Genomic DNA, 17,605 nt, shown 5'->3' with positions numbered 1-17,605 from the left:
TGGTGGGTTATAAAAAGAAAATTTTATAAATTAAAATCTTTCTTTTAAACATGTGGATAATTTCCAAAAGGAAAGTTATCTCTAAAAATTAAAATATCTTTTCAATCTACAAATAAGGAAAGATATCAAATCTTTTCTTAATCTTTTGTAGAAAATAATAAAAGAGAATATTTAATTTTTAAAACTGTTTTAAATTCATCCCCCCTCTCCCCTTCTAGTTGGTTACCAAGGGTTCTAACAATAATAAGTGTTATTGGAGTAATAACCTTATTGAATTTTTAGAAAATTTTAAGAAAAATAGGATTTAAATGGAGGTTGTATGACAGGTTTAAGGAGTTAATTAGGTTAATTAACCTAAAGTTTTAATATATAAAACTATATATATATATATATATATATATATATATATACCCTCTTCCTCACCACACTGATTCACTTCTCCCATCTTCGCCCGATCGTCATCTCACGCCTCATCTCGCGAGCGTCTTTCCTTCCCTGACTCATTGCCGATGCAAATCACTGGCTGGCGATGTGCCCTAGCACCGCACAGATCCATCATCTTCTCCCTCTCCCGTGTCTTACCATCGAATCACTCCGATCACTTCTCTCGAACCATTGCTGCCATCACCTGAGCGCTGCTCACCGCCGCCGCCCCTTCTCGAGAGACCAGATCATGTGAGGCCAGATTCCTCATCCTCTCCTTGTGTCTGCAATGCCTGATTCGCCTGACGCCGCCGACCACGCTGCGCCGATTGTCGCAAACCCAATCGTCATATTGCCTTGACTACCAAACATCGGTACCCTAGCTTCGATTCCTTTCTCCCCGATTCTTCTCACTGCCATGACCTAATCCATCACTGCTGGCACCTCTTGTCGCTTGGCCTGATCGGGTTTCCTCCGCAAGCATGGGTCGTTGTTGTTAGCCCCTTTTTTTCCACGAGTCTCCATCGTCCCTTCGGTCGTGCCCTAGTTTTGGATCCACTGTCGTCACTCTCTCCATCAGAGATCACCTCAGCCATCGGTCGCCACTCTTCCGACCATAAGAAGGTACGATGTGCCCTTTTCATTTATGTTCTTCCTTCCATTTAATTGTCGGTCATGGTGCTCATTTGATCTACATATGGATTGCAAATCCAACCTATAGCACTATGACCTGGCTAAATTCAGGCCAGCAAGTGTTGTTTTGGGGTACTTGGCATAGAGGACAGTAGCTTCACAATCCTCCGGCCATTAATTCCGATAGCTATTGCTCCAACCGCAAGTTAACAGAGGAGCGTATGGATTTAGGTGAGTTTTGAGTTGTTTCATGCTTAGATTTAAATCCAATTGGGTGGTGAAAATGGATAGGATTGTTTAATCTATTGGATTATGGATTTGATTAGTGTGATGATTAGTTGTTCAACCAATGAGGATTAGTGTTGATGAATTGGAAGGGAATAATTAGTTCTTGAATGGCAACTTGAGGTTGATTGAGGATTATTGAATCAATTGGTTGATATGATTAATTAAGTTAATGATAATTGGATTTGGATTGATTAGTAGGGTAATTAGTTAATGATGGTTATTTGGTGAGTAGTTGTTGTAGATGATTGCATGATCATTATTAGGATCATTGGATTGATATTATGATTTAAGATGAGATTTGATTAGTGATTGATTGATGAAAAATAAGGAATTGATTGGTGGATTAAGGATGGACTTATTATCTAATTGGATTTGGATCATTAGGTGGAATTAAACATGGTTACTTAATCGAATTAATATTGAGTTTTGAGTTTAGCTAGTTGTTATATATGTGATTAGCTAAACTGTATAATATATGATTTGCAGACCTTTGATTCGAGACAAGTATCTCGACGTGGGATTTCTTAACACGATTGACAGATAAAGGTGAGTACTTCTTACCTTGATTCTGTAGTACTTTGACCTTAGTGCATGAGCTATATTCGGATAGTTGTTGTATTTACCTTTACTCCACTCGTATTTTTCTTGAACTTGATATTTATCTACTCGATTTTTGAGATAATCGATTTGGTATCTATACAGTCTCTCATTGTTATCTATGATACTTAGTAGATACTAGATATCATGTTTACTTGCTTTGATTGCTATTTATTTATATACCTTATCGAGCATGTTGGCTTCCTGTAGCATACCTAATTTCTGTTTATAGATATATGATGACTATTGCATCTTGTGTATCATATCATTGCATGCATGTCAACGACAAATTCTCACTTATGGTCGAGAGAGTCGTTGACTAGATCCGCACGCTCGACCACTTATGGGTAGTGGTAGCTAGAGTAGATGTCGCTTGTCCTGTTGTGCTCCCACTCAGTCACTCATGGGTAGTGATAGCTGGAGATACGAGCAGCAGGGACCCCATTATTATGTAGCTAGTTAGCTACTCAGTACCTGTCCACTCGGTCACTCGAGAGTGTGGTAGCTGGAGTGAGTACAGTTGTTATCAATCCAGTCTCTCGACCATACAGGGGTCGTGATGCAGAGGGGTGGGCGAGGTGACCATCCGTTCCTACGATGTTATTATTATACCTACAGATGTTGTTGATTGCTTACTTATGTAGTTATTTTGTTATATCCATGTGATATGCTTATATATGTTGAGTTATATACATATTGCATGTGCTTAGAAACTGGCTTACTTGTTAGTAGTATGTATATACCTCACATGTTATTCTTGTAGTTATGAGCAGTAATGTAGCAGGTCTTTACTACTCCTGACCTTTTATTTTTAGCCTAGGATATGATTTCAGGTATAGATATTTATTATGATATCACTATAGTATTTGCTAATTTCCCTATGAGACTGTATACCTTTGTATCTCTAGATCTTTATCATATTCATGCACTATCTGTCTATTATCTGTTGAGTCCTAGCACTCACCACCCTATAAACTATTTTTTTTCTCCATGTAGCAGGTAAAGGATTAATGGATTCGTATGGAGATCCTGTCCACCAGTCCCATGTCACATCGAGCGACTTCTTCTGTTATTGCTCCCGTTCGCATTATTGGCTTTGGACTTATTTGTGTATATATATCTTTTATATGAAGTTTAGCTTTGTGGTTTGTTTTATTTGGTTTGATGTTGTGGTGTCAAGCCGAGCTGGCTCGTAGTTAGTTGTATTGTGATTTTGCGTTCATTATTTTGTGACTCCACTGTGTTTTACTACAATTGTGTGGGTTGTTTACTATATACTGTGTGGTTATATTCTTTTTGTTCCAGTCGTATGAGCTGTGTATATAATTGCGTGATTGTGTATATTCCAACCATGTGGGCTATTGTTGATGGCTTGTGAGTAGCCTTGTGGCAATGTATACCGGTTTCATTTGTCACTACTACAGGGGAGGTGCTGTCCGATTTTTGTCGGACAACCTTACTCTCGGGCCGTGACATAATTTAATCAACTTAATTAATTAAAAATTAAAAACTTAAACTATAATTAATTAAAATATTAATTAAATCTTAATCAAAACTTAATTAAACTTAATAAAACATAGATTCTATGATTAGGGGGAGACGTCAAATTAGTTGGCACCTCAAAAACATAGTCTACCCATCTTGGTAGTTAGGACTAGACTAAAAAAATTAATTTGACTCTTGCCTAACCTAGTATCAGGATAGGACAAGATGATAGTACGTTAAGAAAACTTGGTCTAGGGAGTTAGGTAGGGTAAGGTAGTATACCCTACTTGGTCTACTTAACTAAGTGGAATTAATCGAAGATACCTCGTCATATCCTAGACTAGTTAGACGAAGGTTTGTCAATAGGAAAATTAAATGTCTAATTTCTTAAAAAGACTTTATCTAAAAGTGATCATTGCTCCAATACCCAAGAAGACGCTTGTGCCTCATCACAGCCTGGAAGTCGACTTTTGAAATGTATATTTAATTGACGGCTAAACCTAAATCTAATATAAAGTCAAATAATCTTCAAAAATAAAATTTATAATTAATCATCTCATTAAATTATAGGATACTAGTTGAAAATATAGATTAGGTGAGATTAAGAAGGATTAATTTAACTTTAAAATTTTATTAATTAAACTTAACTTTAAGATCAAATGAATTAAATTTTTTAAAATCCTTTTTAAAATTATTTTAAAACCCCCTTTAAAATTATTTTTAAAATGCTTTTAAAAATTATTTTAAAAATCCATTCAAAAATTTTAAAACCTTTTTAAAAATTATTTTACAACACTTTTAAAAAATTATTTTCAAAACCCTTTTAAAAATTATTTTAAAACCCCTTTTAAAAATTATTTTTAAAAAAAATCCTTTTAAAAATTCTTTTAAATTATATATAAAAAATCCTTTTAAAAATCATTAAAAATTAAATTAAATACTAAATTAATTAAACTTCAATTAAAACTCAACAATGAAGTAAATTAAATTAAATTAAATTAAATAATTTGAAATTCAATAATTATTAATCTTGATTTTCTTGATCAATTTGAACTATATCTTAATTAATCCTAACTAAATTAATTAAATCTGAATTAATGAAAGTTATAATTACTAATAAATTAACTTAAATCTCAATTAATAACTAAGTATTATTATTCCAAAATAAATAATTAATTTAATTATTCTGAAAATTAATTAATTGAATCATACTTAAATTAATTACAACTTTATCTTTAACTTAACTTAAATTAAAATGTAATTAAACTTAACTTAATACAATTAAAATGAATTAAAACTTAAGTTCATTCAATTAGACTTAAATAAAGCTTAATTAATCTAAATTTAAATTGATCCAAAATTTAAGTTAATTCACTCTAATTTAATTAATCAAATAAGTACTAAATTATTAAATTGAGTTAAATAAATAATAGTTAACCAATATTGATTATAATCAATCCAATTAGTTTTAAATAAACTATCAATCCAAAAATAAACTTATTTGTTAATCCAATTAATGCAGTTAATTCGATAAGAATTTAAACTTAATTCGAACTTAAAAATTTGAACTTAAACTTAATTAACTTAATTCAAACTTAAGAATTTAAACTTAACTTATTTTTAACTTAATTAATAACACATTAGTAACTAATTATTTTATTTAGCCTAAAATTTAAATTAAATTTAATTAACTTAATCTGAGATTAATTTTTTTAGAATAATTGATTAATGAATAATTAAATAATTTTAATCAAACTCAATAAACAAGTAGAATGAGTGAATAGAAAATGTTAGTTTTCAAAATAATATATTTTCTGAAATTAGTATTTTCAACACTAAATCGCTTAGACACTTAGGTAGAGTTCATTGTAGTTAACAAGGGTAAACAGATATGTCAGATTAAGGGAAAGTGTTAACTTAATAGGAAGTGTCAACTTAAGAGAGAGACTACCTAGGAAAAGTATTTGCTTGGTAAATATTATTTTAAAAATTACTTATTTTGCAAAATATTTTGAAAATTATTTTCCAAGTGTAATAAAAATGGCTTTGAAAAACTTCTTTAAAAATACTTAAAGAATATTTTGCAAAATATTTGCAAAGTTTTATGTTTGAAAAGTTTGTGAAAAATAATTGTAAAATGTTTTGAAAAATACTTGTAAATTTTTATACTTAAAAAATTATTTGAAAAATATTTTAAAAAATTTTATACTTGAAAAATATTTGGAATAGTACTTGCAAATTTTTATACCTCAAAAATGTTTTGTAAAATCCTAACAATTTTTTATTTCTTGAAAAACATGTTGCAAAATTCCTCTTAAAATATTGAAAAAAAATCTTTAGTAAGTCTCTTGAAAAATTGCTTGAAAATACTTACCAAAGAATTTTTTCTTTAAATTTAGTGAAAACTTTTGCAAACTCTCCCTAATATAAAGCTGAAAACCATTGGTGTATTTGTTAGATTATTTGATTTATTTGCTAGTCTTACACTTTTAGTGTAACTTATTTGCATGTTCATTTTTGCGGAATGTCAAAGAGGGAGAGTAAGGATTTAAGATAAGAAAAATCATAATCCAAAAACAATTTTAAGAGAACAAAATAATAATTCAAATTATTTTCTCATACATGCTAGTATTGTTTTTTGTTCTTGCAAATTTTTCTAAGTTTAACACAGGTTATCATTGTATCAAAAAAGGGAGATTGTTGGTGCAATTAACATTAATGGTCAAACTCAGATTTTGATAAATGACAAATAGTTTAAAGTTAGATGTTATGTTTATCTAAACTCTTTACTGAGCGTGTAAGAATTGACAGATCTAGAGAACCTAAAACCAAGTTGAAGTCTAGATGTGCGATTCTAGCAGGATGTCCAGTTGGGTCTATAGGACCTGACTACCAGCTGAAGTCCAGTCAAGATATTTGATTCCAGACGATTAGCTGAAGTCTAGATGTGCAATTCTAGCAGGAAGACCTGATCGGTCAAGAGGCAAGTCAAGAGATTGTAAATTGTAAGTGAGGTAAGTCAATTGGAGGAAAGTGATCTAGTGAGGGCGAACCCCAATGGATCTATAGGCGCTAGCCCGGCTTAGATCTATTTTGGAAGTCTTAAGCTGAGACCATGATTAGATCTTGGTCTTGGTAAAATATGATCTAAATCATAAATATACTGTTGTGTATATATTTCTAACTCTGTATTATAGATACATATATAGATCTTCAAATCCTGTACACATGGTCACTGACAAAGCCTGATTCCGAGTCTAGAGTCAAAAGATATGACCTCCGAAAGATTGTTGTGTTGAACAGTGATTGGTGGTGGCTCAAGAGGATGAAGTGAATCGAACCGGACCGAACCAGACCTGACCGAACCAAATCAGACCAAAACGAAGCAACGGATAAGATCTAAATTATTTAATTAGTTTTCTCTACAAAATTATCCAAAAGATTTGAAGTCAGAAAATTTATCCTGAATTCAATGGATCTAATAAGAACCTATTCATCTATAAAAGAAGGCCAGATGTCCAAGAAAAGAAATAACACTTCTGTGTGATCCTCTCATCATTCGACTGCTCCGACTACGTGTATATTGTTATGCTGTTGCCGCGCGACTATTCTTCTACATTCAATCGTTGTCGGTAGATCGACACCAATACACAGACGCTTCAACTTCTACATCATTGTGTTGGTAAAATTTAATTTATAGTTATTGGCTTTATTGCTTAGTAAAGTGTAGGGTGTTATATTTTTCTCGTATTATTCTTTATACTCGATTACTCTACCGGAAGTTTACCGATAGAGGATTTTAGTGGATTACCCATCTATAAGTCTGAGGGACCTGAGTCTTGGCATAGAAGTTGTCGGAGGCTCTGAATCAAGTAACTAATCATGTAGTTTTGTTTCTTACTTCGTTTGTTTTAATTCCGCTGCATACTCATTTTCAAAACCGAAAAAAAAGTTTTAAAATACACATGATTCCCCCCCCCCCCCCCCCCCCCTCTCTCTCACATGCAATCGATTCAACATGTACAAATCATGTACTCAAATGTACCTTCTAGGTTATCTACCCAGGCACGAGGAATCTAAGGATCAGAATCTCTATGGAATAGAGTAAGTCGGTCCTCTACTGACCGAACCAATAAGAGTAAATCAATCCTCTACTAACTAAACCAACAAAAATAAATTGGTTCTCTATTGACCGAACCAGCAACAGTATGCATGCTATATCCCTCACCCAACTAGTAGTAGCCGAGGTTGGTACGATTTATGGTATTCCCTAAGAGTGTAATTCCGTGATCTCTACTAGGTTGTTGACAAATTTGACCCTTGTTTCCGACTCGATATCAGTCGGTGCTACTAGAGAAATAACGTTCTCTTCATCAAGGTCGAGTCCTCAACATGTCAACTAGTCGCTTCCATGGTCGACTCCGACCACAATTGCCAACAGGGCTGATTGACTAAGTGTCATCATCCAATACCAAGTCAATGAATACCTACCAAACAAATATAGAAATAGATCCACAATCCAACTAAATTGGAGAGTGTCTAACCATAACATAATCAAGATAGTGAACACAGAAGATAAGATAATCACTAGAAGTATACCTTATTTTCTTATAGCTTAGAGATGTCCTGCAGTTGTCTGGTCTCAAAGCTTAAAAAGTCACATCGAGAAAATAAATTACGAAATTCAAAACATGAAAAATAGGCCTCATAAACATATGACTGATAAATAACATGCCAGTTAACTTTCCTTCACTCTTGGTTGTTAGGCAACTACCATAGATTCATACTTAGGTCCGAGCTCCCCGAGAATATGAAACATCATATCAATCTCTAGAACCTAATGTCCAACACCCGTGAGATTGTCCAAGATGCATTTCACCTTCTATAAATATTGGGTCATGGATAACTCACTATTTTTCACTGAGTTGGAGTTGCTTGAGATGTGCACTAGATTGTGAGGACATCATTTTCTCCACATTGTCCACAAGCACCTTAAGGTGGTGCAAAAAGGGCCAACAACTTGACACACACAATGGCAAATGCAGAAGTCGCTGACGCTGCCAAGCTTCCCCTTGCTTGTCCTCCTCGAGGCCCCAAACTCCAAAGCCTCTATTACCCGTGATCACAACGCTGAGGTTGAACCGCTCCACTTCCAGGCAAAGTCGCTCCTTCATGTCTAATGGCGATAATGGAAAATAATTTTTTGAATTGATTTCAATCAATTGAGATTTATTATATTTGATATCACAATCGATATCACAATTAAGATTGATATGAATCAAATATTAAAAAAATAATACTTCTAAATATATTATATTTATTACTATACTTATAAATTATATGTAATATTTACTCTTTTTATTATTGTTTAGATAATTTGTATAAATAAATCTATTGATTTTAGTAAACAATAAATTTTATTTATTTTAGTAAATATTAATTAAATATTTTTATCCTACTTCTTCTTTTTCAATGTCGTGGTCCTTCACAATGTGGATATTGAACGGAATCTACGCGTCCGCGAGCGGCTTTGCGAGGTCATCCGCCTTGGCGGAGTTGAAGGCGTCGAAATGATCCTCCAATTTCAGCTGTGACGCCTCGGAGTGGGAGTTGTCCTCCTCGGCAGCTGCGTCGGGGTCGGAGAGGTTGACGGCGCCCCAGTCAGCTCCGTAGAGGATGGAGGTCGGTCGGACATGGAGTAAGATGACTGCGTCTCCCGGGCGGAGGTAGTTCTGGACAGCCCACTTGATGGCGTAAGCGCTCTCGTCACTGAGATATACGGCGATCGCACTCCGGCGTTGGTTCGCGGAGAAGAAGACTGCTGGATTCCCTCCTGCCCGACCAAGGCCAACGGCGTTGGGGCAGCCCGGTGGTCCGGCACCAGTGGAGTCGCCTGGGGAATCATGTATCCGGGGTTTCAGCTATTCGAAGTCGCCGCAAAAGGAGAAATCTCGAATGAGCCATTCGAATTCGATGGCTTCAATTCGGTGGGGCTTGGGGAAGGAAACAGCGACAGCATTAAATACAAGAAATCTAACAATTTTACTGATCAATACATTAAATATTATATTATACAACGAATGAATGCCAATAAGTGGACGTGCCTGAGTGGTTATCGGGCATGACTAGAAATCATGTGGGCTTTGCCCGCGCAGGTTCGAATCCTGCCGTCCACGATTTTTTTCATATCTTTTGTTCCTTTCAAATCCTGTAACACATCTCCACACTTTAATAACCACATTAATAATGTTTTAAGCAAATAAAATAAAATAAATAAATACTTGCAATTTCTTTACAAAATGGCAAGTAAACATGCAATGCCGCACTCAAAGAATTACATATTTAATTTAATAGCAGATAAAAACAGAGAAATTACACCAAATTATCTTCTTCCAAGATAAAATAAATAAAAAAATAAATAGCAGATAAAATTTACAATCACCTACGGTGAAGATTTTAGATTTAACAAAATTGGGAATTTTACAAGTGATTGATAGGATTTTGATAACATTTGGGGGCAAGATGAAATTTTCCCTAAGACTCAGACGGATGGAATCCTGTCCCGTGGGCTTTCAAGAAAAGAACGGCAGTCCTCCTTCCTTTTGCTCCCCTGCCATTAACTGCGCCCTCGCTGGTTCACTCCCCCCTCTCCTCTCGAAGGGGTTTCCGATCCCGCCGCAAATGCCGAGGCCTCGGCGGCTCTACGACGACCTCGACGCCTCCCCGGGAGACGACTCCCGCTGCCGCCGCAGTGACGGCCGCAAATGGCGCTGCCACAAGCGCGCCATGGACGGCCTTACCTTCTGCGAATACCACTACATCCAGACCCGTTCCAACATGGAGAAGCACAAGGCCTCCGCCGCCCGCAAATCGAACAGAGCCGCCGGGGAGCCTCCGTCGAGGAAGCGCAGGAAGAAGGCAGAACTCCTGGCGGAGCACCCGATCGCTCCCAAACGGAGGATGAAACGGGAAGAGGAGAGTGGGGAGGGAGAGGCCCGGACCACGAGGGTTCTTCCCAACGGGCTGATGACCATCGCGACGCCTTCCGTTGGTGGCCGTCAGGAAGAGGGCGGTTCTGTGGATCGGAAGGTAGGGTTTGAGGATGGGTGCTTGCTCACAAGGAGGTGCATTCGGTCCAAGAACGCTGAGCCGATTCCGGTGGCGACAATAAAGGTTTTACATTTCTGTTTCAGCTCCCTTCTCTTGTCCTTTTTCTTGGTCCTTGAAACCATTGCCCCTTCTCTACTATACGTACTACGTTTCTTTACTCTCTGGTTAGCTCTCAAATTATTCTGCTCTTTCTGTTATATTTTAACTTTCGCCGATGCATGTTGGATTCCAGAATATACCTTGTGGAAGGGGTCCGGGAATGGGAAGGAAGAGGATCTGCCACAGTTGTAAGGAGAAGAACGTGGTGAAAATGGTTCGGTGTTTGAGCTGTAGGAAGAGGTTCTTTTGCTCTCGTTGCATTAAAAAAAGGTATTTTTGGCTTGCTCTTGGTTGTGTGTATTCCTGAACGCCACATTAGCTAATGTGCATCTAATTCCTTTTCATTTGGTTATCTTGGTTACTTTTCTATCTTAATGTGTGTATCAAAAGGTTCCTCTTGAAAAATAAAAAGGAAAAAAATTCTGAATGCATAGTAGTTTTTTGCTCTTAAAATGTGGGAAAATATTGCTGGGGAACCCTTTCACTTTTTGGTACTCCTAATCTGATTCAATATAAGAAATAGAAGACACTTTGTTAAGGATGACCTGCCTCAACACTCCGGCTACAAGCAAAATGTATGCTATTTCCATATCTTGATATTGGAGTATTCATTGGAGCTTTTTCTTTGACGTAGTAAAACTTGTTAACGAGAAATAAATGGCGTTGTAGACTAAAGGATTTGGTTTGGGCAGTACTGGGAGTCAAATAATTGGCTCATCTTAGTACACCTTGCCAACTGGGTCTGCAAAATCTACATTTCAGAGAATCTCAATTGGACTCTTGCATTATCTAATATATTTCCGTTTGATTATTTTGTAAAGCCGACATTATTTCTTTCTTCCTAAGGGATCTTTTAGTGACAATGAATAGGTGTATCCATGATAATTGTGAGGTAGTAGTGGAGCAGATCATTAAAGTAGTATAGCTAAGCTTCTGGAGCTGGGAGATTATGCAGGAACTGGAAGGCAATACTGTGAATTTCAAATGATAACTAATCATAACAGCTTCCAAGGCAAAAGCTTACTGCTTCAGTCAATAGCAGAATATATGTGTCCTACAAGCTATTACCTATTCCGTGTTGCAGCACGAAAAACTCAAATTGTCCAAACTAAATATATTTCCTTTTGCTATGCTGATGCTATTATCCTGTGATTATTATCTTATTATGCAGGAATTTGAAAGGTAATACTCAGAATTTTCAAATGATAATCAATCATGAATCCATGTCAAAAGCTTCCTTTGATACCACATTAGCGAATAACAGAATTTGTGCATCTCCCAACTTATTATCGAGATTTACATGTTACTCACTGTCTTTAGTAACTAAAAGTAAGTTCCCTAACATAAATTCATTTCCTATTGGCACCCTCATACTATCATCATAGTTAGTGTGTTGCTAATATAACAAGTTCTGTGTGAATATTTGGCCTAGCTAAGCTTCTGCAACTGGGAGTTTCGTAACAACTTCATAAGTTAATGGAATCCTGTGAATCTTCATAAGCTAACCAATCATGATTTTCACATTTCACAAAGAAAAAAAGATTTCTTTCATTGACACCCATTAATCTATACCCAAATGTGTCCTCCAAGCTGTTACCTATTGTGTGTGTTACTAGATTAAAGTCAATGAAACTTCAATATATTGATACTTACAAACAAATTTTTATCATCTGGGAAGCATGGTTTTAGGTTTCCAGCCTACCTGATTAGTTTTGCAATTGTTCTCTTGATCCTGAAAGCATATAAATTCTACAGTGGATATGATCACACTCTGTATCCCTTGATGAGCTAGTTATGTCATCAGGCTAAATTGTGAACTCTTACTCCCTAAATTGAATACCAAATAGTTTATTTGTTTTGGATTCAGTTTGCAGGTTCTGTTATATTCCTTAGTATGAGAAGCTTTGATTTGAATGGATTATCATTATGGAGGGTCACTCAAGGCACACTTGGATTAGGACTTTCAGTAGAGATTTTTAGATCAATTTTGATTTATTGAAGGATGAATCCAAGTTAATTTTAGGTTTGGGTTAATCTTAATTGTGCTTTAATCTTATTTGAGCCTTTTCTGTACTTAGCCATGATTTGGTTTGATTTTGATATTATTAAATTACTTTTTTGTCTTATGTGTATAAGTTTCACTGTGAGTTGAGCTAGATTGCTTTTGTTATTTTGGTGAAGTTTCATTGTGGTTGAGCTATATTGCTGCTATTATATAAACGACTTCTGTTTATCTGATTTAGTTTGTATTGTCAAGGTACTCTGGTATGCTTGAAAAGGAGGTAAAGATTGCTTGTCCTGTTTGTCGCGACTGTTGTGATTGCCAAGCATGTTCTAGAAGTCCAGCTAAAGATGGTTATAAGGTTTACTTACTTTTAACATGCAAAGTTTTATGAATATTATTTACTCTGAGAATGTTTTGTCATGAAAGTTTCCATTTATGTGATCTTCAGGATCTTGAAATTGTTCAGGAGCATAGGAAGACTGAGTGTGCCAATAGTGATGAGATTTCTCTTGTCGATGTGAAGACTGTCTACCCTGTTTGTCATGGACAATTGGATTATCCGACTTGTTCTCCTCTTGGAGCTAAAGAAGACAGGCATAAGGTTGACTTCCTAACCAATTCTTTAAGTTAGAGAAGGTTCTGTCAACTTTCATACTAGTCTAGAACTTTTATGTGCATATGCAATTTGTATCATCTTCAGGAACTGACAAATGGTCAAAACAAGTTTAATAATAAGGAGCACACATATAGCTTGATATCTGAATTGCTTCCCTTGCTGAAACATATCTATCAGAACCAATTAAATGAGCTGGAAGTAAAGCAAGGGGATCAAGGTAAGCTTCAAAACAATTACCTAGTTTCTTCCTCCAGTTAGATATCCTCTTGATCGATCTATCATCCAGAAGGTGGATTTTCTGGTGTACTTCTTCGAGTATATGAGCCTCACAATGAGCTTGTTAACTGGTATGTCTTCACATCTTTAACACGTCTGAGAATTTCATGATTTGCTATGTTTCTGAAATCATGGACTGCGTACTGACCTTGTTTCTTAGATGGCCATTTGTAAACTTGTGCCTCTATTTTGCTTTAGCAAGTTATAATTTTTAGGTCATATTCTGTTCTTTGTTATCGTCTCATCATGCATTAAAATGTAATTCACTTGATTAATATTGTTTTCCTTTCTTGTTTCCCTCTTGGAACCAGTAATTATTGCAGGACTTCACTAGTGGATTTTCACAGAAGCTGCTCAAATTGCTCTTACAAGCTTTGCTTAGATTGTTGCGGAAAGATACTAAAAGGAACTGCTTCTCAGACACCTGCAATTGATTCCTCCAAGGCTGGTAGGAGACAAAGGGCAAAGAAGTATGTCATCAGTGAAATTGTTGGGAAAAGACGGAGACGTTCCACAGGCGAGCGACCAGATAACTCATCTTTATCCACCGTTGAGTCTGATAGCAAGGTTAAGAATCATGGATGCAGCATTCCTTGCCCACCCAAGGAATCTGGAGGCTGTGGAAACGGTATTCTTAAGTTAAGTTGCAGCATACCATTTGTTTGGTCTAATGATCTCGGCCACACTGCAGAAGAGGTTGCATTTAGCAGTGATCTTCCCCACAGCTTACACACTCGCGCTCATAGGTCTTCTCTCCTTGAGGACAAAAAGGTTGGGCATTTTAGTATTAGTCTGCAAGAAGCCTCTAATAGTTGAGACTGCCCGTGATAGTTTCAACAATCTGTGGAGAATGCCACAGACATTGTTGCAAGAACATAATAAAATTTTGTAAGTTATATATGTAGAATGCAGTTGGCAATTAGAATGATGATGTTAGTTTGAGGCCATGAAGCAGGATGCAAGCGTTCGTAGTTGTCTCGGCATCGAGAGAAGAGGAGTTTAGTGGTCAGCTAGACAAAGTGAATCCCCATCTCAGTAGTCTCATTTGAATGTGTATTTTAGTAGTTCTTGATCTTCTTCTTGTTATTTCTTTTAGCAGCAATCACAGAGAAAGCAAGTTTTAGACAATTCTACAGAACTGAATCTCTTCATGACTAAACACATGGAGGGGCACTCTTTAAGTCTGCATAAATTCAAAAGAATCCAAGCAATTAGCCGAGTTACAACCAATAAACACACACACACACAACATATGAAAGAGATTTCAAACCCAAAAGGAATAAGAAAACAAGAAGAAGAAGATGGATCACGATAATCATTCTCTGATGTTGAAGAAATAAACCAAAATATATATATTCGATTGATGCTCTTTGTAACTTTACAATCACACAACTCGAACTCTAACTTTCCAAGCACTGCTAATTAGGTCCCCAGCAGCTGATGTACATCACCTTCCTCAACGACTCCTCCGATCGCTCAGCTTGCTCCCTGCTTCTCCTATCAGAGACGGACGACGACATGGCCGCGGCCTGAGACAGCGATCCCATGTTTCTCTTGGCACGCTGCTGCAGGGACCTCAAGCCATAGTTCCACCTGCACAACCCAGCTTGGTCCTTGAGCGCCTCCACGGCGCCCACGCTGGCCGCCACCAACACCGAAACTTTCTTCACCGAAGCCATCTCTGTCTCGCTATAAATATCTCTTCTCCTCTCTAATTCTACGAGTTCGTCAAAACGAATGTATTAATTTCGCTTGCTGCTGGGATAAGAAAGCAGAGGTGGTGCATATATAGAGAGGACAGACAACAGAAGAGACGGAGAGTGGCATGGCTCTTGGTTTTGGTTTCATCTCCCCAAAAACAGGGAGCTGTTTTGCTTTTCCATTGGCGCAAACCGGAGGTTTCAGCAAAACGCCAAGAACTATCATTGCGAGCAGCAGGAGGTCAAGCACTTCAATTATCTTCTCATTGAATTTTATTAATTAGACAAATCATGATTGGGACATCTGTTAATTGAGAAAATCCGTGCATATCCATACCACTGGCCCCGATCGACACCATTAATTGTGGGCGCCAGAGTTTTTCACTAACCTCAAAACAACACCGAACAAGAAGTAAGCCTCCATACTGTAATTAGAACGTACTGCTCCATAGTTGCGAGCCCATCACGGATGGTCACACACACAAAAAGTTAAAACAACAAACCCCCCGTTTCCAAGGAATCAATGGACGATTCCTGTGCCATACTGTTATTGTTTTCGAAGACGCGTGAGCTCATAGGAAGCAACTTCTGTTACATATGTGGACGAAGAAGTGGTAAAAGAGGAAACAGATTTTATTATGAATAATTCTATCCGAAAGTTAAAAGAGATCAAAAGTTAAAATATAGTGTTCACGTTGATCTTATGTGGATTCCGTGTAGATATGCAACATAGACTTCGTTAGTGTCGAGTTGGAGAAGGGATTCCCGATGTTGGTCCTCCGATACTCAAGTCAGTCATCGACGATGAGGAATGAAGCGGAGCAACAAGAACTGCAGCAGAAACAATGAATATCGCATACCTCCGCTGATACTTTGGACTCCCTTTTATATAGAGTTTCGGTAGCGCACGTGCATGCTTCCCAAGGCGAGCATGCATCTCAAAACTTTCCTTGAAAATATTTTTTAGTAAAGTGTCCCTGACATAGTACCTTAACAGACCGAGCATATCTCTGAAGTGATAGTGGAACCTTCCGTCGTACGATCTTCTGGCAACCCATGCCCAGTGTCGACACTAATTTCTAAAAGGATGTTAAGGGATATCAAAGTACTGTACCACCAGACCGAGCGGGTTGGCCGCTCGGCCGTCTATTCGCCGCTCTGGTGCCCTATCCGGTCAGCCAAAACCTCGATACTTCTTTCTGCTTAAACGAAGTTCCACTCTGAGTCCTGCTGTTAGGCCGAGCGGGGTAGCCGCTCGGTCGAAGTTAAACTCTGTCGATGCCAGACTTTGCTATCTGACCAAGCAAGGTAGCCGCTCGGCTCAGCTTTTGCGCATCATTCTCCCTTAAGCGTCAGTTGTTTGAATGCTCTCCGTGTCAAAGGCGATGGCGGGTTGGAGCCTTCTCCCCGATCGGGGCATGCTTCGCCCGACCGACCACTGTCATCTACGCATTAATCATCTTGACTTTGACCTCCACCGTGACTACGGGATAGGGTCCTTCATCATCACCGCATCAGTAAATAAGACTTTAGTTTTATGTTAGGAGTTTCATGATATGTTCGTTAGTTTATATTGATTTATATGCATTGATAATATGAATAAATGTATGGAGAGAGACTCTCTTACGCGTGGGTGCACAGGGATGTAAATCCAGGGCACAAATTGCACTGAACCATGTTGACTCGTGTACAGGCATGACCTGTGCGCACCGAATGTCGAACTAATATTTTACCATGTAAACCTTTTGATGCATTAAAGTAATATTAATGCAGAATCAAAACGACCGAGTGAAATGTTGGCATTTTACAACTCGGTGAGTAATGATCATTAATCCATCATTAATGTTAACGTTGATATGAGTTCTTATATAAGGAGGTTGCGATCATAGGTAAAGAGACACACAAAGAAAAAGCAGCAGAAGCTCTCTGCCTATGTTCCCTCTTCCTCTGTCGTGCAAACTCTTATTGGGCGGAGTGTCCGTGATAGCAGTCGGGTACCACTCAGTTTACTGTGACCACCAGTACTTAGTGTGCGCTACGGTTAACCATTGTATCCTGGGAAACAGACGACCCGAGAAAACCTCGAAGCACAACCGGAGGTGGGGTAAATCTGTTTCAAGAAAACTGCGACACTCGCAAGCCTCGATCCATTCGCCCGTTCGGATTCTTCAGTTGCTAGATTTCTCTGCTCACACGGCCACCCGGCTCGCCCGCTTGGCTTCTCTGCCGACCGACTACTTAGCTGCTTCACCCAGCCTCAATACCCGCCGGTCACACGCTCACTCGGTCTCTATGTCTGCTTGGTCGTTCACCCGATCGGTCTCTCTATCTGCCCAGTCGGCCTCTCCACTCACTCGGTTGGCCTCTCTATCG

General features: G+C 37.6%; 2 protein-coding genes, 1 long non-coding RNA gene, 1 other non-coding gene and 1 pseudogene across 7 annotated transcripts; 3 read left to right on the top strand and 2 right to left on the bottom strand.

Moving 5' to 3' along the window:
• Positions 1 to 431: 431 nt before the first annotated feature.
• Positions 432 to 3,214, top strand: LOC121975543. 4 transcript variants are annotated; one of them, XR_006110346.1, is made up of 4 exons: positions 432 to 1,047; positions 1,145 to 1,287; positions 1,831 to 1,890; positions 2,941 to 3,214. It is a non-coding gene; the product is annotated as an uncharacterized LOC121975543 (long non-coding RNA). The 4 variants fall into 4 exon arrangements; XR_006110344.1 differs by having other exon boundaries at positions 2,938 to 3,214; XR_006110345.1 differs by lacking the exon at positions 1,145 to 1,287.
• A 4,611-nt stretch (positions 3,215 to 7,825) lies between these two features.
• Positions 7,826 to 9,549, bottom strand: LOC121978391 (annotated as a pseudogene).
• On the top strand, positions 9,521 to 9,602 carry TRNAS-AGA. The gene has a single exon. It is a non-coding gene; the product is annotated as a tRNA-Ser (tRNA).
• A 373-nt stretch (positions 9,603 to 9,975) lies between these two features.
• On the top strand, positions 9,976 to 14,660 carry LOC121978390. The gene is made up of 7 exons (XM_042530743.1): positions 9,976 to 10,599; positions 10,769 to 10,905; positions 12,893 to 12,998; positions 13,089 to 13,241; positions 13,341 to 13,473; positions 13,543 to 13,603; positions 13,844 to 14,660. Exons 1-7 carry the CDS (start codon positions 9,976 to 9,978, stop codon positions 14,346 to 14,348), a joined length of 1,719 nt encoding a protein of 572 aa, XP_042386677.1. The 3' UTR covers positions 14,349 to 14,660.
• A 200-nt stretch (positions 14,661 to 14,860) lies between these two features.
• LOC121975542 lies at positions 14,861 to 15,337 on the bottom strand. Its single transcript, XM_042527254.1, has one exon. The coding sequence runs from the start codon at positions 15,209 to 15,211 to the stop codon at positions 14,951 to 14,953; it is 261 nt and encodes an 86-aa protein (XP_042383188.1). The 5' UTR covers positions 15,212 to 15,337; the 3' UTR covers positions 14,861 to 14,950.
• Positions 15,338 to 17,605: the final 2,268 nt, after the last annotated feature.

This window comes from Zingiber officinale, chromosome 4B, assembly GCF_018446385.1.
Source record: "Zingiber officinale cultivar Zhangliang chromosome 4B, Zo_v1.1, whole genome shotgun sequence".
NCBI classification, from domain to species: Eukaryota; Viridiplantae; Streptophyta; class Magnoliopsida; order Zingiberales; family Zingiberaceae; genus Zingiber; species Zingiber officinale.
This window is presented reverse-complemented; position numbering and strand designations above follow the sequence as displayed.

Coding starts and splice junctions, on each gene's coding strand:
- LOC121978390 (XM_042530743.1), top strand. CDS start 9,976: ATGGAATCCTGTCCCGTGGGCTTTCAAGAAAAGAACGGCAGTCCTCCT. Junction 13,242..13,340: donor CTAAAGAAGACAGGCATAAG/GTTGACTTCCTA, acceptor TATCATCTTCAG/GAACTGACAAATGGTCAAAA. Junction 13,474..13,542: donor AGTAAAGCAAGGGGATCAAG/GTAAGCTTCAAA, acceptor TCTATCATCCAG/AAGGTGGATTTTCTGGTGTA.
- LOC121975542 (XM_042527254.1), bottom strand. CDS start 15,211: ATGGCTTCGGTGAAGAAAGTTTCGGTGTTGGTGGCGGCCAGCGTGGGC.